The sequence below is a fragment of the Mus pahari genome, chromosome 7 (assembly GCF_900095145.1).
Source record: "Mus pahari chromosome 7, PAHARI_EIJ_v1.1, whole genome shotgun sequence".
Taxonomy (NCBI): domain Eukaryota; kingdom Metazoa; phylum Chordata; class Mammalia; order Rodentia; family Muridae; genus Mus; species Mus pahari.
The window spans coordinates 86,535,539-86,558,303 of record NC_034596.1 but is presented as its reverse complement, the minus strand read 5'-3'; the positions used below and the strand labels follow the sequence as shown (position 1 = coordinate 86,558,303).

The window sequence follows — 22,765 nt, the reverse complement described above, 5'->3', positions numbered from 1 at the left end:
TGGACTTGACAGCAGTATAGATACAATAATTTATATGAATACTTAGGATCTGGCTCCACATAGTAGAACTTTTGGTTCAGACACTATGATCAAAATGAAATAAAGAAAGAGCATCTTAGGTCACATGTCCTAGTTCCCAAGAGAACTAGACGGCAGCTTCACAAGGTAGAAAAAACTGAGTCTACTTAAGTAGTGTTTTGTCTTTTTTGTTTTTTGTTTTTTTTTCGAGACAGGGTATAGCCCTGTATAGCCCTGGCTGTCCTGGAACTCACTCTGTAGACCAGGCTGGCCTCGAACTCAGAAATCTGCCTGCCTCTGCCTCCCAAGTGCTGGGATTAAAGGTGTGCACCACTACTGCCCGGCTAATACACATTTTTTTTTTGAATGGAAGAGGGCATCAAATCTCCCCATTTCTATAGAATTTAGAGGTCCAGGGACTTGCTCAAAGCCCGACAGTTAACTGGTATATACCTGTCTTATTCAGTGGGTGACCAAGTGTGCCCTGTCCTCATTCCCATGTGGTCCTTAGAAATCTCTCCCAGAGCTCATGTCTTGTATGAGAAGAGAATTCTTAGTTTGCTCGGCCACAAAAGCTGAAAGCTTAGCAGTTTCTCCAGCCAGCGTGTAACAGTTGGGTCATGGCAGGCAGAGCCTGGTGAAGAGATGATAGATTCAGAGTGTAAGGAAGAAAAAAAAAACTCTCAAAACTAGACTTTCTCTTTTTTTTCAGTTTAATAAAAGCAATTATGTGACATCTAGTTATATTTGGCTTCCCACAGTTCTTTTGGTATCTTAAGGTGGAGTTTCATGTAGCACAGGTTGGCTTGGAATTCTCTATGTGGTTAAGTATGAACTGGATCCCCCTACCTCCACTCCCAAGTGTGGCATTTTATTTTTATTTATTTATTTATTTATTTATTTATTTAATTTTATTTAATCTTTTTTTTTTTTCAGTCTAGATTTTTACCTTGGCATTTTATTTTTAAGGAACAAAAACTTTCTTTGGTTCTTTCAGGGGAGCTAATATGGAGTATGGAGTTGCTTAAGTAAATGAACACTGGCCAGTTGTTGAGTCTTTAGTATAAAACACTACATAAAATGGAGAAGCGAGATGTGGGAATGGTTCAGTTGGTGTCTGTGGAACGTGTTGCACGGCATCATAGACAAGCATCAAGCCAATCTCCCGGAGAGCATAGATGATTTTCATATCACCTAGGACTCAGACATGCTGACAGCTTCTCTCCCTTCTTGGAGGCAATACTTTCTAGAGATGAACTCTGACCCTATGAATCATCACCTGCATGAACCTATGTGTTCATGTGTCATGGGACTGGAATGCATGTTCAAGAAGCCAGCCTTTTGTAAGTCCCACTGTGACTAGCGTAGCCTTCCTTTACAAAGCTGTTTGCTTATACTCTTCTGAGATTTGTCCCTGTAATTTTGGGGTTAGGTGGGAGTTTCCAAGCAGTTCATAGGTATCTTGCATGTTGGGGAGACTCTGCCTCGTGTCCTGGGGAATCTTTTGGATCTGAATACCAGTGCTATTGTTGGGACAGACTCTCTGACCCTGATAGGCCTGGGCCTGGCGCTTGCAGATGCCAAACTTGCTGAGCAGGATGAACACATCCCTCTGGAAGGCCTTGGTGAAAATGGCATAGAGAAACGGATTGGCACAGGAGTTGAGTGGGTAGAAGAGAACCAACAAGATTTTGGAGTTAGTAACGGTGATTAGAGGCTTGTTCATAAGTGCCGACAGCGCGTAGAAGGAGATTGGTGCCATGCACATGAAGTCGGTGAAGATCAACACAGCCATCCTCTTGGCAATCTTGGTGTCTTTATCTCGAGGGTTGTACTGGGGATTTCGGACCGTGATGTAGATCTTCACATAGCAGGAACAGACGATAACAAAGGCAACGACATTGAGCAGCAGAACGAGGACAATGTATGCCAGCGCAAGAGGGGTGTCGGTGTCCATTGGCAGGCAGATGCTGACCTTGGCATAGCTGCTTATTCCCACCATCGGGAGCAGGGCGAGAAGGAAGCAGGAAACCCAGCCCCCGGCCATGATGGTGTACGCGTGCCTGAGGCGGATCTTCCTATCCAGGCGCATGGCGAAGGTGATGGCGTACCATCGCTCCAGGGTGATGACTGTCAGTGTGTACACTGACAACTCACTAGCGAAAACAGTGAAGAAGCCAGCTGTGTTGCACCCAGGGCCTGTCTGCCAGTCGATGGCATGGTTGTAATACTCAGAGTGTGTGTACAGGTCTACGGAGGCAATGAGAAGCAGGTATACCCCCATGCAGAAATCTGCAAAGGCCAAGTTGCACATAAGGAAACGTGGCACAGTCAATTTGTAGTGGCTGGTCAGCAGAATGAGCAGGACAAATATATTACCCAGGAGAGCCAGCAGACTAACAAACCACACCACGATTCTCAGGAACTTGTAGCCCATGATATCTTCACAGGGGTTAAACTCATCCGACTTGGGGGTACACACCATGTCCTCGTTGTCCCCGCACACAGTGTAGTCATAGTGGCTGTCGAAGGCTTGGAGAGTCTCTTCCTGAGGATTTTTGAGCTCTTGGCCGAAACCAATGATCTCATCCTCTTGTTCTTCAAAGAAAACGTAATAGTGAGAGTTGCTCGGGCTCTCCTGGAACTTGGAGCTTTGTTTGTACCCAATACTGTTGTCACCCAGATCTTCTTCGTATTCCTGGTAGATGGGACCCCTCAAGACATTCACTGATTTTCTTTGACGCAGGTTCCGGATGCTGCTCTCGTTACACATCAAAGACTCTAGGATTCTGCAAGGTAACAGAGATGAGCCACCAATTGCTTAAAGTTCACCCTTGATCCCCTTGACCCTTGGGAAGATATGCAAGTTACTTATTTGGGCATTCATGGTGCGATGGATTCTGCAGGGTCTGGTGAGGCCCGGCTACATCATTAAAACCTGCTACTTAATTTATTATGTGCCCATGCACCAGTGCAGCATGAAGGTCAACTCGGCAGAATTAAACTTTGCTAATCAGAAGTCACTCCAGGCACTTCAAAAATTAATGAGAACCCCTTAGGAAAAGCATACATCCAGAGTCCAACTAAGCCCATTGGATTCCAGCCACAAACAGAAATCCTCTACAGCCTGCCAGCTTGATCTGTAACAAGGGAATCTTACATATGCTTTCATGTGCAGGTGGCTTTTTAGGTTCTCATGCCAAGCTACGTTTTTTGAGCGATTAGGTTGGTTTTATAGCAACAAAACCAAGCTGAAGCTTTTTTGGTTCTCTTTTAGATTACACTGAGTGTCACAGATCTGGCTCTCTGTTAAACAAACCAGCTTTGCTGTCATATCAGGTGACAGCCCAGGCCATTGTCTTTTTGCTTTTTCTGATGAGAAGAGGGGCTCTTTCTGAGTGAGTTCTAAAGAAACACATCCTCTGGTGGATCTGAATTCTAATTCATCTTGTAAGTGGGACTCCTTACGTCCTTATCTTACACATATGCGACTCATCTTAGACTCGGTTCTGAGGCACGGCCTGTTCAAGTAAATTCTACTTTCGGGTAACTTAATATTTTCTAAGCACACACTGGTAAATCCTCCACGACCCTTGTTTATAATTTTTAATTTCAAAAGGGCAACTTGTGAGAATCCGATCCCTTCTTCCGCTCTGCGGTGGTGATGAGGGTGGGATTCAGACCATCAGACTTAGCAGCAAGCCTCTCTTTGAGCCATCGTTCCTACATCCGGTTTATATGACCTCACCTCTCCTACTGTGACCAGCGACACTGATCGTATTTCTCCTCATCTTGAGTCACTTCAAGAAGAGTCATGATCAAGAAGGATGGGCACTAGAAACAACTTAGAACATGGCTAAGTTACTAACTGTGCCATGTTGGACAGGTCCGGGAAACTTGTTTCTGTTTGTGAATGGAACATGAGTGTTGAATGAATAGGTAAGTACCTTTCCCAAGATGTTATGACAGTACTGGGAGCAGGGGCTGTGCCTTCTCTGTATTTGCGCTTGCTGTTAACATTACTCCTATTCTGAGTTCCAGAACTCCACACTTCCTTTGCCTAGAAACTCGTGGCCGCCTCTAGACATCATTCAATTTTAAACATTTGCTGCTTTTATTCATAGGAGTTTTTCCTGCTTCCTTGAATACCCCCTCCTCTGTCTCCCCCTCCCCCCCTCTGCCACTGCCTGTGGTTTTATCCCTTCACAGCCCTGACTGACATTTCTTTCTATGTCGACTTCCTCCAGTAGATTACAAGCTACACACAAGAAGCCACCTCACATGCCAGCTGGAGCCGGGATAGTGCCAGGCATGTAAGTATTTGCTAACGAATGCAAAAATGGCCAGAGCACACAGGTATACTGATAGAAATAGGACTTGACCTTTCAAATTTGTTTTTGAGATTATAATATAATTATATCATTCCCCCCTTTCTTTTCTTTCCTCCCTCCAAACTCCCATATACCCTCCTTGTTCACTTTTAAATTCATGACTTTTTTCCAATAATTGTTGTTGGTAGCAGTGGAGTGTGTGTGTGTGTGTGTGTGTGTGTGTGTGTGTGTGTATTCCTAAATACATAATACAACCTGCTCAGCCTATATAGTATTGATTGTGTGTATTTTAGGGCTGCCCATTTGGTAATGGATAACAAATTGGTGTGTTCTTCCCTGGGAATGCTATTTCTCCGACTCACAGAGTTGCTTGGTTGCCTGTTTTTCCCTGTGTATGGGTGAGACCTATGGGCTGTTCCCACACAAACATTACATTTCTACTGTTATTGGCCTTGTTCATCTCACATTTGGGTAGTCATGTTGGTGAGACTCCCTGGATGTAGCTTTTGACATTCCTAGGAGACACAGTCTCTCATTAGACTCTCTGTTCCTCTGGGTCTTATAATCTTTCCATCCATTTGCCCTCAGAGCCTTAGGTGCAGGGGTTATGTGTAGATACATCCTGTGGGACTGGGAAGGCGTACGTCTTTTTCTATCTTACCAGAGTCACACCCATCAGTGGGGTCCACTGTATCTCTGCATTCATCCCCAATCCTTCCCACTCAGTGTCGTGCAGCATTAGTACAGCACCGGATAGCAACGCCATGTCTTAGCATGGCTGTGGTGCTCCCACTTGCCCTGCAAGTGGCTCTGCAACCTTCCAATTTGCATCTGTCTCTATGATTAGGTCCTGATTTTTTATTAGCTGGTTAAAATTATGAGTGTAGAGAGTCATCTAGTGGATACTTGTGTAGAAACCAAAGGAGACAGAAATAGAAAAGGAAGGCTGGGCTAAAACTGGAGGTGACCCAAGACATAAAAGGGGAACTAGCTCAGAGCAAGAATCAGGAAACAGCTGCGAGTGTTAAGTGCAAGGGAATGAATGAGTGTCTCCTCAGAAGTTTCGGAGACAGCCAGACAGTGAAATAATATGTCATAGTTAATATGTTTTACTTGTTACATTCCAGCCAAGTATTTCCTATTTAACCTCTCCACCTTCTCAACCTTTCTATGGATGGCAGTGTGATGATCTTGATCTTTAGAAGCTCAGTGTAGTCGAATAAGTAGGCTGAGATAACCCAGCTAGAAGCGGATGGGCTTGGGATTCAAGCCAAACCCACCTCAAAGTCTGTACATCCTGGACAAGTGAACCCTGTCTCCGTGGTGTCATCGCTCATTGTCCCTCCTTCCCCACAGCAATCCGACAGTGTTGGTCTTGTTTCTCATCTGCTCCCACAACCAATAGGCCCAGGGGTTTCCTGTTCACGTGGATGCTTGCAGCTCTTTCCCTCCTGGGCTTTAAATCACATTCTTTTCCAAAATCTATGAATGACTCCATCTCCCATCATGGCCTCTCCTTGCTTATCCCAGGTGCCTGCTACTCACCCCCTGATTTTCTTCTGGTTCTTAAAAGCGCAGCAGTGGCTCGGGTAAGAGAGGTCAGCCCGAGTGAGGTGGAGGAAACTCAAGGACAGCGGGAGCTTTTTGAGAGTCCAGGTGTTTTTCGCAATCAGTTCTTTGAGGTGCTCCAGGCCTTTGGAAGGAAGGGCAGTGACGCTGGTGGAAGACACATCTCTGGGGTATGGAGAAGAGAACAACACAGACAGGTAGTGAGCAGACAGGCCCTTCTTGTCCTGGTCCTCTCTCCCCCAATCAAACAGTTCTGAGATTAATGGGGAGGTGACAAGTTCCTTTCTGCTACTGACTATGTCATCTGAGTTCACTACCTATAGGCAGTGGTCTACAGCAGATATGAGTTTCTAAGTCAAGGTTACAAGGAACTGCTGTTTTTAAATTTTTAAATATGTCATTATTGTGTGTATGTATTTTGTGTGTGAGTGTGTGAGTGTGTGTGTATTCCAGTATACACACATTGTGACATACATGTGGAAGTCAGAGGAAAGTCTGATGGAGTTGACTCTCCTTTCGGCTTTCCATGGGTTCTAGGGATTGAACTCGGGTGTTCAGGCTTATGTGGTAAGTGCTTTGTAGCTGCCATCTTATCAGTCTAGAATTAAAGACGTGCACCACCACTGCCTGGCTTTTATCGAGTGGAATTCTTCCATTTAATCACCCAAATCCACAAAAATTTTATTCTCTCTGTAAACTCTTAGAATCAGGGAGGGATAAGAACTTTACCTTGTAAAATAACATCTTACAACTATTAAAAGATCTCCAGAAACAAAATATAAATCGGACAAAGTCAATGGCACCTAAACTATTATCACTTTCTGCTGTGTGTGTGTGTGTGTGTGTGTGTGTGTGTGTGTGTGTGTGTGGTCTGGAGACACATAAACTACTCCTTTGATAGGGATCAGACTCTATATTATGAAAATACTCCCCAGTAAGTGCAGACCCTAAAAGTTTAATAGTATAGTATTAGTCATGGCTAAGAAAACCCCCAAATACAATTTCTTTTTAGAAGACTATAAGTATAATCCTATGAAAAAAGATAATTATTGTACTAGCTAGTTTTGTGTCAACTTGACACAGCTGGAGTTATCACAGAGAAAGGAGCTTCAGTCGGGGAAATGCCTCCATGAGATCCAGCTGTGGGGCATTTTCTCAATTAGTGATCAAGGGGGGAGGTTCCCTTGTGGGTGGTGCCATCTCTGGGCTGGTAGTCTTGGGTTCTATAAGAGAGCAGGCTGAGCAAGCCAGTGGAAGCAAGCTAGTAAAGAACATCTATGGACTCTGCATCAGCTCCTGCTCCCTGACCTGCTTGACTTCCAGTCCTGACTTCTTCAGTGATAAACAGCAGTGTGGAAAATGTAAGTTGAATAAACCCTTTCCTCCCCAACTGCTTCTTGGTCATGATGTTTGTGAGGAATAGAAACCCTGATTAAGACAATTATTAATCTGAAAATATGATTTGAAAATTACTTCTGCAAACTATGGGAGGGGAATGTGGTGGGGCTATGAGTTGTATATTAATGTTAGTTATTAGAGTAGAATGGATTTTTGGGGGAGGGGCTTTGATGTAGCAATTCTCTCTTCTCCAGCCCCAAAGAGTATAGGTTGTATGACTTTTTTTCCTACTAATTTATTTATCCATTTACTTTACATTTCAATCACAGCCCTGTCTGTCCCCCACTCCTTCCCTGCTTCTCTGAGAGATTATGTATCTTATTGATACTTTTTCTTGCGCTGAAAATTAACTTGAATAAGGACATGAGTATTTAACCCATCATCTCTCTCCTTTTTATTTTATCAATGAAAACAGTCACTAGGCTTTCTCTCTCCAAGGCTTTTATATTTATATTTAAAATATGTAGAAGATGGGAGTCCATGGGTGGTACATGTCTTCAATCCTAGCACATGAAAGGCAGAAACAGGCAGATGTCCTAAGAGTTCTAGACCTGCCTGGTCTACATAACTAGGCTATGTTTCAGAATTTTTAGGACAGCCAAGCCAACACAGTGAGAGTTTGTCTAAAAAAAGAAAAAAAGTAAGCCTGGCATGGTGGCATATGCCCATAATCTTAGCACTCAGGAGCCAAAGCCTGGAGTCTCAGGAGTACAAGACCATCATCCTTGGCTAACAGTGAGTTTAAACTATCCCGGGCTACATGAAGCACTGCCCACATACCTAGGTGGTAAGCAATAGGTGTCTCTTATTGAACTTAAGACCATCTTAACTAGAGGGAAACCATGCTTGCTACTGGAAACCTAGCCAACAAGCAGGCTAGTGATGTAATGGACCTTGGAGGAAAACTAACAATTTTACTTTACTAAACAAGCATATTCCTAACTACATTTAAATATTTGTCTTATGCCCACAGATAAGTGTAGTTCCCACCCCTTATTAAAGGAACCCCTCTTTGCGAGAGATGGAAACCAGGACATAAAACCACAACCAGTCAAATTACAGAGTTGCGGAGCCCAGTCTCAATGGCTACATCTACAAGACAGTTCCTAAACCCAAGGCTCATTGCAGAAGAGGGGCCAGAACAGTTGCAAACCAGAGGAACAGTAAGTTTGCTTCTTCTAGGACACAGCCATAAAGTCTCACTAACAAGACTGCCTAAGCATGGGCTGATCGAGGACAGCATCAACAGACATGCTAAAGTAGATTTTACAGGGAAAGGTACCACAAGACCTCAACACTACCCAAAGAACTCCAGGCAACTCAGAAATGCTGAGAGCGGAAGAAATGGTCTTCCCCAGGGAAGAAGCGCACATTAGCTAACTATCCAATGTCAAATGGTCAGGTATAAAAATGTATATGAGCAACATTATACAGACTGAGCCGGTTAAGTGTATGTATTTAGAAATATGTGTATATACATGTGCATGTATGCATGTAACAGCACTTACTGCAAAACAGAGACCATGAATTTGAAAGAGAGCAAGGAAGAGTGTCTGAAGGGTTTGCAGGGAATAAAGGGATGGGGGGAACCGATATAACTATATTATAATCTCAACAAATAAAAACTATTTAAGAACCAAAAAGAAAAAAGAAAAACATAATTAGTAGTGTCTGCTTAGCAAGTGAAATCTAATGTTGGCAACTTCTCCCATTACAACTGGATTTAATTTGGGATTAAATTGTCAGGGTTCAAGGTTGCCAGAACTTGATACAGTTTGTTAAAACCAAACCAAACCAAACCAAAACAAAAACAAATATAAAGCTCATACATTATTCTTGCTTTCACCATAGATATTATATTATTCTTTCTTCTTGTGAGAGAAGGTGTTGTATTAGTTATTTTGCTTTGTTTTATATTTAAAAATAAATCTACAGTTCTGTGTTTTCCAATCTCGACTGTTAACAAGAGTGAACTCTGGCTCTTGCCATTGAAACACTTTTCAGGTGATTAACACTAGAGAGATGTTTGTGAAATTGGCATAAATAACTTTGCAGCTGGGGAGAGAAACAGAGGGAGGAGTGGGAGTCTTTAGCACAGCTGTGAAGTGCAGCCTCTCCTGTCCTTTGGATGCCCCCCACTTCCTCCCTTTTAGCTCATTTCTGCTTTGCTCTCATCCAGAGAAGAGAGACTGGTGCAGTATATGAATGTGGCCCTGGACCAACACAAAAATTGTACACTTGCTTAAACCATTGAGACATGTATGTGTGATTTTATTTTGTTGTTGCTGTAACTTCGTTTTACACTGTGGGTGGTACCATCCCTGGGCTGGTGGTCCTGGGTTCTATGAGAAAGCAGGTTGAGCAAGCCACGAGGAGCAAGCCAGCAAGCAGCATCCCTCCATGGCCTCTGCATCAGCTCCTGCCTCCAGGTTCCAGCCCTGTTTGTGTTCCTGTCCTGAATTCCTTCAGTGTTGAACAGTGATGCAGAAGCACAGCTAAACACATCCTTTTCTCTCAGACATCTTATTGGTTATGGTATTTTATCATAGCATGTAGCAATTCTAAGATAGCAGGCATGATCAAAGTCAGTGTTGGAACATGAGTACACACCTAAGAAACATCTATGACATGACGGTATTTGAGATTTAGTAGAACTCAGGAAATCCTCATTTCCTTCCTTCTTCAATTCAGAATTTATCTGAACTCAAGCTCAAAGCAAAGGGTCAGTCAATACAACTGCAGCCTGGAACTTAACTTGTCTGTGTAACTGCTCATTTGACATCTATACCTGAGCACCTCACAGACATTTCCAGTTTAACAGAGCCCAAACCGAGGAGTGGCAGTAGTTTGTGGCCACACACTGCCAACCCTCTTCCTCTTCCCCCCTCTTGTCCTCCCCACCCTCCATTTTTTCCTGTCATAGTAATCAGTACCCCTATAGCTCAGTTGCTCAAACTTGGGATAATTTCAGCATGTTGAACTTCAACATTTAAGATGGCAAAGGGCTGTGGATTAAACTTCAAAAGATCTCAAGTCCCTGCACATTCAGTAATCTGTACCTGTGGGTTCTAAGTCCAGGGATTCAGCCAGTGGCATGTTGGAAAAGTTTAAGAAGATAAGATTCATCTGCACTGAATATATACAGTTTTTCTCATTACTACTCCCCCAATAAAATAATGTGATGCTAGCATAGCATCTGCTTTGGGTTAAACATCATAAACAATTTAGAGATGGTTTAAGGTTCACAGGCTATGTGATATACCTGGGATATGTGCAAATAAATGCCATTTTGTATAAGGGACTTTATCAGTCTGAATTTTGATATTCTTATTGGGTCAAAGAATCAATTCCTCTCAGATGTCAACAGCTATGTATGCATCATCACGGTTGGCTTTGAACTCCAGCTACCATCATCCTTTGCTGTAATCGCTTTCATGTTTATTCTTTTTCCTTCTGATACAGTTTTCAGATGCCACCTAGAACAATCTCGAGAATGAATGAATGTTACTGTCCTGTTTAACTTCCCAGGGTTCTGGCCACTCATTATGTCTTGTCCTCCGAGGCCTCGAAGAGCTGGTCCTTCACTACCTCTCCAACTTTGGTCTCGGGGCCGTAAGACCTCTTGATGCTGCTCTGAGCATCTGTTGTATATACTGTGCGTAAGGTGTCCCGGTGTGTCTCTCCTGAAGTGGTGAACTCCACATCTCCTCAAACTCACAGGGTCGAGTAGCAAGAGCCGCCGTGGGTTTGGTTGTTGTTTCCTTTGCATTTTCAGTTGACCCTTGTTTTGCCGAGGTCTCAAGTTCTAAACAGACATCCCGAGTGTTATCTGAAATAGCATCTCCTTTGTAGTTTGCAGGTGACATTTCCCTGTATCTCCACTTGACATAGTACTACCGGAATGAATCTTCCTTTTATTCCTACTGGTGTCAAACAAAAACAAAACAAAAACAAAAATAACAAAACCTTTCCTGCCTTTTGTGTACCAGCTTCCAGGGTTGAAGCTTCAGTGTTCTCTCCTGGGGTCTCCTTTGCCCTGTTCTACATTCATGCTGTAAAGGTCTATAGTAAAATAAAATTGTGTTCCCCCTGGCCATCAGATACCAGCTTAGTTACTCATGTGTCCACATACATTCTGGTGGTTCTTCCTACAGCCACAGCTTACGTCTCAATTACATTTCATCCGAACTTTGCAAAAATGTAATGAAGGTCTCCCAGAAATCTAACAATCCCATTTTAACACTTAGAATAGGATGTTCTGCCTAAAACCTAATCCCATCATATTGCACCAGCAGAACAAAAGCAAGGAAATTTAAGCTTGGAAGACTATCCTTCCGTCTGGTCATAGGGAGTCTGTCCCTAAATTCTGCATCATTTGTTTTGCTCTTCTCCATCATTTCAGTTAGACTACAGCTTCCTAGAAAGGTCACGTAGGAAGATTTTCAGCATGCTAGCATGTCAGTTCTTACCGTCCGTTAGCGCTTTGCCTGGCCAGAGTATTTTGGGTTGCCAACCTTTATTAAAAATGTCAATTTTCTTTCAAGATTTAAATTATTTGTTCGTTTATATTCTATTACCTGCTGTTGCTTTTCATAAATAGGATGCCACTCAAGTTCCTGTTATTTGGAGTTGCTTTAACTCTCTCTGTGTGTCTGTCTGTGTGTCTGTCTCTCTGTCTCTCCTCTTATGCGTGTATGCTCGCATGTGTGCACTTGCCTGTATAAGCATGCTGATGACTCAAGCTTACAGTTGGCCTCCTAAACCCTCTGGAACCTTCTCTTCATCCCCAGTGTGAGATTTCATGAAGTGGATCTTTTATCAGTTTTTGTTCTGGGCACAGGGGTTTGGTGCCTGTTCAGTCTGGGTCTTGAGGCTCTTTCTTATCTCTGGGAAGTTTTCTTGTGTCATTCTTGGGGTAACTCATTTTTCAAACCTCCTCTTCCTCCTCCCTGGAATCTCCAGGAAGTAGAAAAAGAACCTCCTGCATTCCTCAGACACATCTTGATCTTTTGTATTTATCTTTTGTTGTAATTTTCTCCTATTGCTCTTTAGTCTCCTGGCAGACTTCCTTCACTGTGTTGTGCATCTCTTGTACTGGATTTTTAACCTTTGCCTCATGAGATCTGGTACTCTGTCCTGTTTAGAGCAGTATTTTTGATGCTTAGACTGAAGGTTCTGAATATGGTTTGCCAAGTGCATGAGAACATTTTTGAACTTTTTTTTTGTTTTTGTTCTTTTGTTCCTCTGGTAACAGGATATACAGGGAAGCCCAGTGCAATGTTCACAAGTCTGGATATAACCACACTGGATTTTTAGCAAGGCAAAGAAACAAATATAGTGGGTGAGTTTGAAATTCAGGTCTGAATCTTGCCTTCTCCATTTACCAATAGTCACTTAGCAGCAGCTGCCTGTGTGGTCTCAATAAATACTGGCTGTCTTTACTGTTATAGTTGTGGGGATGAAATGTCTTCGATTTATCAGGTCACTGATGATTTCGTTGTGAAAGTTCCTTGCCGGTCTCTGCAATGTCTGAATCTTCAGGCTCCCTTTCCCGTTTGTTTACCTGGGTTTTAATCTCTCATGTTAAGAAGTATTCTTTGCCTGGTGACCCCCCAGTTATTCATTAACACTCAAGAGTGAGCGCTGCCACTGGCTGATTTTGTTTCAGGGCAATTGTGAAGAAAGGTGACCATTATGTTATGAGACTTCAAAATGTCAAGTTTCATTCCATCATGGAGGGGAGAGTGGCCCATGAGTCTCTACCCCAACTGATAACCTAGTGACACTGCCTGGCTTTTGGAGAGAAAGAGTCGGGTCTCTTTAAGGGTGTGGCCTCTGGTAGATCTTCACGCTCCAGAAAATGGCCCACACTTGAGAGTATTTTGGCAGCACAAATTGAACTCAGTGGGTTATTTTAAAAAACAAAGGAGGAGATGGAGGGAAGGGGGAGGGGGAGAGGGGAGTGTTTCTGGAAAGAGTGAGAGGGAGACATGAGGAATGAATACGATCAAAATATATTTACATATGTGGGGAAATCTCAAAGAATTAATAAAAGTATTGTGCTTATAAAATGTCAGCTTATGGTATCTTTTTTTAAAAAAAACTTCTTCATGAAGGAAACTTGAAATCCCAAGACCTGAGCTCTTAGTAGGGAGGTATTTCGATGCTAGCATTTTGCATGAATGGGTTAGAGTATATGATGGTCGATATGGCCTGTCATCAGGACAGAATCTAAAATAACCGAGGGAATGAGTCTCTTGGCATGGCTGTGAGGAATTACTGAGATCGGGTCAAGTGAAGTAAGAAATACCCCCTTTAAAAAAAATAGTGAGAAAACCTACCATCCTGTGGGACGGGATCCAGGACTAAATACAAAGGGGATAGCTAGGTTAGTACATACGTTCACCTCTGTCTGCTTCCTGACTAAAGATGCAGTGGGACCAGCCTGCTACCAGGCCTGCCCTGACGCGATGGACTGTGTAACCTTGGACTGTGAGCCAAAGTCACAAACAGACCCTTTCTCCTGTAAGATGCTTGCCAGAGAAAGTAGCTAACACAGAGAGGGCTCATGTCTCCAGAGAGACACATTCAGCCAGTCCTTTCTCTTTTTCTTCCATGTTTCTCTCTTGACACAGGCCACACACATCACCTCTAAATCCTGTGCCACAAAGGTTCTGTGCCAAGCATGATACCTCTGACTCTCTGCTCCTGTGAGATATCTGTCTCACGTTCCTCCTCTTACCTTTCTTCTATGTGATTCGCCAGACACTGGCTCTGCCCTTGCCTGTCTCCTTTGCCCTTGTAGATTTAGATACCTGAAATTCTCTTTTCTCATCTCTCATCATATTTCGTCTGAGAAGGAAGAGGAAATAAGAGCAGAGCCTCAACTTATCATCTTTTGATTTTAGCCACCAGTTACTGAGCACATTGAACTGGGCATTGTAGATAAATGCTGCCAAATGCTGGGCTAGACCAGTCTCCCAGCTCTGCCGCTGATGGAGAAAGAATATAGGTCTGAAGAAAATTCCCAAACTGAACAACTTAGGGTCATTTTAAGGTCCTTGAAGCTGTATCTTTGCTTATTTATCCCAATTTTTTTTTTTTTTTTTGGTTTTTCGAGACAGGGTTTCTCTGTGTAGTCCTGGCTGTCCTGGAACTCACTTTGTAGACCAGGCTGGCCTCGAACTCAGAAATCCACCTGCCTCTGCCTCCTGAGTGCTGGGATTAAAGGCATGCGCCACCACACCCAGCTCCCAATTTTTTTTTTATTTGACCACTTTGCAACCTGGATTTTCCTTGTGTAATTTCTTAACTACAATCAGAAATTCAGTAGACAGTTAAAGTCTACAGGTTCGTTGTTTTGTGTCATAAGAGCTCATGGAGTTTCCTGGTGCATTCTGGATTCTATAATGAAAAATGCTCCCAAACTGGAATCTAGCAAAAGGTGAGCTCTACCACAAGCAGATGAGAACAAAGGGCCTCCCAGTTAGAATTTAATTAACACGATGGACTTCTAGGTCCTGCCAGAGGCAGTGTTCCCATGTGAAAAGACACAGCTCCATTTTTCCTTCCACTATTACAGGAAAAGAACTCTAAGAGAGGAAAAAACAAACAAACAAACAAACAAAAAACCAAAAACCAAAAACAAACCAAAACCCCCCCAAAAGTTTGTATTCATTCATGTTTGCACAGGACAAACTGTGGACATAATTCTGCATACTATGTTGTACTTATGTTTGTGGTTTATTTGTTGAAACACAAAATGATCTCAGACGGCCCAACTCCCCCATCAGTTAGCTACTCGCTGCTAGGATTGTCTAGTTACTTAAAGCATCATGAGTAAAAGTTGCTGCATAATATAACACACATAGAGGTTTTTTTTTTTTTTTAACCTTTACAACATTGTCCTATGTATCCTCAACTCCTTTAATCATCAGTAATTGCATCAATATGAATAAAACCATCAAAACTTATGAGAGGAATAGCGATGGAGAGGCCATACATTTTGAACAATGCAAAATAAAATTTGTGTAGGCATGTTTAGCAGAGTCTCATAGGCATTCATTAAAAGTAGATTTATTTGTATGTACAGATATGAAATAGAAAAAGGAAAGAAACAATTGTACTGTTTGCTCTTCAGATTCAACTCTGGATATCGGTTAACACACATGGACTAGCCAATAAACTATGAATTCACGTGACATTTTTGAGTTGAGGACATTTCGTCAGTGTTGTTTTCCGGGGTTCACTCAGCATAATTTCCTATGTTCCATTGTTTGTATCATGGTAAAAGGCAAACACAAAGCCACCCCTTTATTTGCACAATTAACTGTGGTAAAATTGTTCTACAAGAGGAGCTTATGGATTTTTGAATTATTTTCTAGGAGGTGAAACGTTATTCTAGAGCATTTAGCATAAATATAAAAGCATATATTCTGAATGAATTAATCCAGGGCAGTGGTTCCCAGGATTTTAGTAATTTTTTTCTTTATTTAAAATAAAAAAAAAAATCCCCTTGAAGGATGATAATGGCTGAATTTTTGTTGATAAAAGAAGAAACGAGTATGTGTCTGACTCTGAGGATCTCCCCATTAACTCTGTCACCTCTCTCCCTCCAAAAGGAAGCCTAGCAGTTAGGGTACACTCTGCAAATGATGCCTCAATAGTTGGTAAAAAGTAAAGCTACCATTATAGATGCCAACTACAGATACTTGGGTTCCCCCCACCTCAGAGCCTCATTTATTCATTAGATCTCTCACTCCTGTAGCCACCGGCATAGGAAAAAAAAGTACTATTTTAAATCACAGCATTTCAGTCCCAGCATTTTAGTGCCTTTGCTGTGACCACGAAGGTGGGGCAGTGTCTTAGGAAGCGTGAGGTACTTGAGCTGGTGCCTCAGCAACGTGGCTCCTGAGCCAGGCACTGCGACACATCTGCTTGCCTTTGGTCTGCAATGATTTCGCAGTCAGTAAGTAGAGCAGCCTCTCAGATTAGTCTTCTGGTTGACTCCCTAGGACGTTCCCTCCTCCAAGATGACTGCCACAGGAGTTCCTCTGAGCAACCCAGCAAGAAAGACAGGGTCCACGTGGACATGGGTTTCTAAGCTAGATTCTCGTCTCCTATGAGGGAGCTATGATTCCTTCCTTATAAGCAGCTAGGAGATAGAGAAGAGCTGTAACCAAGTACCCAGGATGTGGGAATGCCAGGGTTAAAGGTAAAGAAGGCATGTGGGGAGTTGAAGAGGGCCACACCCTGTCAAGAGTTCTTTGCCTACTACTAATATCTTCACAGCTGCCCTGCCATGGGCCTTCTTCCTCATCTGATCAGTTTCTCCACAAGATGGTTCTGAGGAGTCTTTTAAAGTCTGTGGTTTGAATGTGGCTTCTGTTTTCTTGTAGTCTTTCTCACCTACCTCCCCCCCCCCCACAGGTCCTTTAATAAGGTTTCTGTCAAACCCTAGTAACTGGAGCTAGTATTTTGTTTTTCTATAGACCTCTTATGTCTCTTCTTACATTAAATGTAAATAACTACTTACTTACATTTCTCTTACATTTCGTTTTAGCTTGTCTAAGAGGAGAGTTGTCGTCTCTTCATTATAGCTTCTATGGAGTTCAGTAGACATTTGACAAAATGCCCAAGATAGAAGTGAACGAATGAACTCTACCCTGACCAGTCTTACATAGGCCGGCTCTCCTCAGGAGTCGAAGAGAACAAGAGAGCATAAAGTACTTTGGCAGAGGGTGGTGGTTAGAGCTAAAACTGACTTCCTTTAGGACCAAAATGCTACCCAGGACCACAACTCAATAAAAGGAGACAGACAACCCAGCAGAAAAATGAACACAAGATTTGAACAGACCCTTTTCAAGAGAAAATATAAAAACGTTAGTAAGGATATTAAAAGATGATTAGCATCACTAATTTCAGGGAACCACAAACTGAGACCACAATAAGATACCGTTTACACATCCTGCAATGACTAGACTCAAACAGATGAATAGAAAAGCTAGGTGGGGTAGTGAATGCTGGAAATCCCAGTACTTGGGAGCTAGCAGCAGGAGTTGTTTCAAAACTGTGTCTCTAAAAACTGAGAGCTTGGGATGTAGCTCAGACCTTACAATGTTTGCCTAATGTATGCAAGCCCTGGGTTCAGTTTTCAGCAGTACACACACATTCCCACACAAATATATATTGATAAGAAAGAAAAACAGGACTGAAAAGATGGCTCAGCGGTTAAGAGTACCGACTGCTCTTCCAGAGGTCCTGAGTTCAAATCCCAACAACCACATGGTGGCTCACAACCATCTGTAATGAGATCTGATGCCCTCATCTGGTATGTCTGAAGACAGCTACAATGTACTTATATATAATAAATAAATAAATCTTTAAAAAAAAAGAAAGAACGAAAGAAAGAAAGAAAAAGAAAGTTGGCTGGCTTGAAGCTCTTATGTACTGTTGATAAGAATAGAAAAATGAGACATCCGGGGGTGGTGAGATGGCTCAGTGGTTAAGAGCATTGGCTACTTTTTCAGAGGACACAGGTTCATTGCCCAGCACTCACAAGGCAGCTCACAACTGTCTGTAACTCTAGTTCTAGGGGATCTGGTCCCCTCACACAGAGACATACATGCAGGCAAAATACCAATGTGCATAAAAAGTAAATCTTTTTTTTTTTTTTTTTTTTTTTGTAAATCAAAGTTGCATCAGGATGCTAGAAAGAACTTTACCATGAGATTTCTGCTAAGACTATGACCTTGTGCTGATCACAAAAAGCACCAAAGAAAACAAAGACTTACTTTATTTAAATCAAGAAAGTTGGCAGTACCATACCTGGGGTTTTTCAAGTGCTGAACTTGAAAACAGTTGACAGCAACAAATGCTTATTTTTGTTGCTAAATGTAATACAAACTCAAGGATATAAACACAAAGATTGTCTCTTCTTAAGAGGTACTTATAATAGAAGTTGGGACTATTATGGTAATTATCATCAGTACGCTAAGTGCTGCTAAGGTGAGTTACATAATTTAGAATCTGGAGAGTCCTGATTGTTACAGAAAGCATTACATTTCCACCCGTTGTTTTCTTTGCTGTTATAAACACAAAGAGCTCCTCTTTCAAAATAAAGGGGGAAGGAAAGAAGGCAGTCAAAGAATAGAAAATATAAAAATGGAAAGGGAGATTGAGTATCTCCGTGACAAAAATTAATCAATAAAAATATTATCAAATTCCCAAACTAAATTAAAAGGCCTTCTTGGGGGTGGGGTGGGGCATAAGGACAGCAGAATAGATGGTGTCCTAGATTTGTGCCTGGTGGAAATCAAATTCTTCTTTGAGAAATGACCTTGAGAAAAGATGGTACATAGGCAGGTTTGATGATATTTTTGTTGACTGTTGAGAGAAAACTATTCCTTTACAAAGATACCTCATGAGGCAGAAACACACATAGTATAAAATACCCTTTTCTTTAGATGGCACTTTGGATTTTCCAGGTTGAGCTTGCAGACCAAATGGCAACTAAGCCATGGACGGCTATTTGACACTCAATTACAGTGCATCAGCTGTTCACTGGGTATTTGCTAATTTCTGTTGTGGTGAGGCCATTATGAAACTACAGGGCACAGTCCCTTTCCTGTGGGACCGTCAAATCTAATTAGGGGAAGACTGTGGGAAAGAAAAAATGAAAAATTTGATACAAGAGGTTTAAGAGAAAAATTAGAGACATTACAGGTCATGCATACACAATTTATGAACTTCTATGCTTCTCATTTGAGAAATGATACTGTTCGTTTTCTTGCTCTTACTGAACAAGTGCTGGTGATTTCTTTAACTGTCTGCCTATATTTTATTTGATTTAATTAAAATTTTTGTTAATAGGGGGCTGGTGAGATGGCTCAGCAGGTAAGAGCACCCGACTGCTCTTCCAAAGGTGCAGAGTTCAAATCCCAGAAACCACATGGTGGCTCACAGCCATCCTTAACGAGATCTCCCTCTTCTGGAGTGTCTGAAGACAGCTACATTGTACTTACATATAATAAGTAAATAAATCTTAAAAAAAATTTTTTTTTTGTTAATATAATGATTGGCACTTGTTAGCTTTTGAACCCAGGACCTGTGGCTCCTCCCAGAACTCCTTGTTAACATTTCCTCTAGGCTCTGCCCAACAGTAACCTAGCAACTGGGGCTCCTCTCCTCTCCTCCCCTCTTTTCTTTTTTTAAGAGTTGCCTTCAAGGTCATTGTGTAGAAATGCTAAGAGAGGTAATGGCATCACCTCTCTTCACACCTCTTTCATTCCAGAAAAATAATAAAAAGCTACTAGCCATCCATTTGTCTTACTCACAGCAAAGTTGGTCCACTGTATACTCCTCCAAAGGCATCGTTGTCTATAGCTGTCAGATATTTATTCTTGTTTAGGTAACTAGACAGAAAGAGAGAGAGAGAGAGAGAGAGAGAGAGAGAGAGAGAGAGAGAGAGAGAATGAGTTAGAGAAACTTAAGTGGTCACATAACATTAGAATAAATATCAAGATAAAATGTAACCAAGGTCATATTAATTTTGAAGATACCTTGCATTCTTCTGGCTTAAGCACCGTTCCATGTGTTGGGAAGGCAAAATTTCATTCAGGAATCTTTGAAAATGAACTATGTTTAGGGTCTAATTTGCATGTCTACATTTTATCAAAGCTGTCTAAAGTTCCTGTTTCCTGGTAATTGTTTTCTCGACCCTGACTCAAATTTTGCTTCTTAGGATTGACTATTATTCCCATCTATCTCTAAGCTAGACTTTAACTAAGAGCTGGGGTGGAGATGGCAAGGGTGGTAGGTGGTAGGGATGGTTGTTTTCTTTGAGCAGAGTTGCCTGATTTAGCAAATTAAAATGCATGATGCTACTTCAATTAAATTTACAGATAAACAGTGAATAATTTTCAAGCACAAATTTTCCTACCAAAATTATCTTTTGCTTATCTGAAATTCAGATTTAGTTAAACGGCATGCATTTTATCTAACAATACCAGTTCTGGCACAGGGATACTTATGTAAATAAAATTACAGCGAGCATCTTTCCTGAAAAGTGATGGGTATGTCGATTCTTTCTCTTTTACAGCACATTGGCCATTTGAAAGAAGAATATTTCTTATGCAATTTAAGTTACAACGTGTGTTTGAAATAAAATTTCCTCCCAATGAACAAAAGCACCCAAGGATTTTAAAATTGGCCCTCCCCTGTCCCATAGCTTTTTTAGAGAGTAAAATTATCTAAAATGAAATGAAGTACATGCATCTTTATTATAAACGACCCCAATTTACACACTTACATTACTTGAAGCACAGTGTAGGCAATTTAAATGCTAGTGAATGACCCTGGCTTGATGCAAAACAAATACAGTAAAGCCCCTTGGGAGGTCTGCTTAATTATAGATAATGGCGTCGTTAGTATAGCAGCAAGCTTTGCACTACAGGATGCAAGTTCTTAAGGAAGATGACTAATAATAGTAGAGTAATTGAAGACTTTCAGTTAGAACTTTTTCTCTAGAGCCTTCATAGAAAAAAGTTCCCTCTCTAATTGGATCCAGGTGTGTCTGTACTGGGGCAGTGTGGGTAAGAATAGAACAGTCAGCCATGAGCACAGAAGAGGTTTATTGCGCTCCCTCTTTTGGGCGCATTAAGGCATTAAACAGAGTTAAGTATTAGGATTACAATGAGGTTCTACAAATGTGAATACAGTTTAGACATTCAATTATTTTTTTTTTTAAATAGAGGTCAAGGACTCTTCATTTAAAGTAGCATGAGTTTGCCCAATACTCTCTATTTCCTGCTGACCTTATCAGAATCTGTAATTACCTAATTTATTTTCTTACTTGAATACTATGCCTTTTCTAATCAGAACGGAAAGCTCTATGCCCTATCCATTGCCATAAACCCACTGCTAAGTTTGGTGCTCCAGAAATACTTACTGAGTGGAGATTAAGAGTGAGCAAACAACCGAATAAATATAACTTTCCTTCAAGATAGTGACACTGATACATTCAGGGCTCGAGGAGGATACATATGACTGTTTAAAGAAAAAAAAATAATGATAATTGAAAGAAGGTTTAGTGTATGATGTGGTGGGTTTGGGGAAATGGACCTTCCTGATGGCTGGAAATGCTGAGGTAGCTCATTTACAAAGAAAGGTTCCCACATGGCCTCTTTAAGTAGTGGCTGAACACACACTTCCAGAGTGTATTAGGTAGTTCTCTGTTATAACAAAATGATGGATACAATCGGTGTAAAAGAGAAATGGATTTGTTCTGTTCACAGCCATGGCGATTGTGTCTATGATACCGTGGCTCACTCTGGTAGCAGCTTGAGGCAGAGGACACTGCTGCTTTCCTTTTTCTTTTTTTAACTCTAGCTGGGCCCCTTTTTTTTGGGGGGGGGGGCTTTCCAGATACTGTCTATAGCAGAACAAGCTACTATGTTTCATGTGGAGGAGACCAGTCTTCTGTATGTTCAGATGCCTGAGTGAGATGCCAAAGCAGCCTATGTCCATGCTCTCAGTGGGTTAATGTCATATAAAGCTTGAGTCACAGTATTCTCATGTCCACAGACTCCACCATTATGTCAACCCATTATGTCTATAAAGATCTTTTGTTTGGTTGTAGCTGCAGTGGGTTAGACCCACCTTGGGGGAAAAAAAAACCAACTGGAGAGAGGCTTTTAAGAACACAATGTTGTAATGTGACCACCATGTTGGGCATAGTGACCACACCTTTGGGCATAGTGACCACACCAGCCCGTAAGTCTTTCTGGATCTTTGGGCTAGTGTAGCTGCCAATCACAATTTGTTCCCAGGGTGCTCAAAATCAAATAAGCTCTGCTAAGCTCTTCTCTTTCCTGGTCTTCATCTCCAATGATTGAGAGGAAATATCGGCTTGCTCCAATCACCAGAAATCATTGTAAAACGAAATTATCCCTTGTCCAATTTTGTAGTGTTCTCATCTGATACTTAATATACCCCCGAGGACAAGGAGACCTCTTGATAAGCATTGCAGTTTATCAGAAATATTGCAGAAGACTTCAAACTGAGAAAGGCAGCCAGAGTCCAGAATGGGAGAAAGAATGTGGAAGGAGTTACAGCCAATGTGAACGGAGATGAACCGGCCTGATGAACGGCCTGTTCTCAGAAGACAGGATGGTCATTTGGATACTTAGCCTTGGAAGATGATAAGGTGCTTAAACATGACCCTGCCAAGCTTCCCTGTACAGTCTGCTGGTTTTTCTGAAAGAGGGTCTTACTATGAAGCTCTGGCTGATCTTGGACCTGTCATCCTCTTCTACATTCTAAGAATCTGGTAGTTTTCAGGGATACCTCTTTTTAGATTTGACTCTTGGGTTCTGACTTCTCCTTGCAGCTTCTACCAGAAGCTAAGGGCAAGGATTACAGGCAGAGAAGCTTTAGCATGCAGGAAAGAA

The 22,765-nt window shown here is 41.8% G+C and overlaps 1 protein-coding gene across 2 annotated transcripts in view; it reads right to left on the bottom strand.

Annotated features, from left to right (window-relative positions):
- Positions 1–727: 727 nt before the first annotated feature.
- Tshr (thyroid stimulating hormone receptor) overlaps positions 728–22,765 on the bottom strand; it is a 114,719-nt gene continuing 92,681 nt past the window's right edge. The window contains exons 8-10 of one of the 2 annotated variants that reach the window (XM_021202085.1): positions 19,652–19,729; positions 5,895–6,083; positions 728–2,807 (exon numbers count right to left, since the gene is read on the bottom strand). In XM_021202085.1, the coding sequence (XP_021057744.1) occupies positions 1,394–2,807; positions 5,895–6,083; positions 19,652–19,729 (1,681 nt within the window). In that variant the 3' untranslated portion in view covers positions 728–1,393. Of the gene's footprint in view, positions 2,808–5,894; positions 6,084–18,497; positions 18,655–19,651; positions 19,730–22,765 lie in introns of those variants that run through there. The other variant, XM_021202086.1, reaches the window with a different exon arrangement.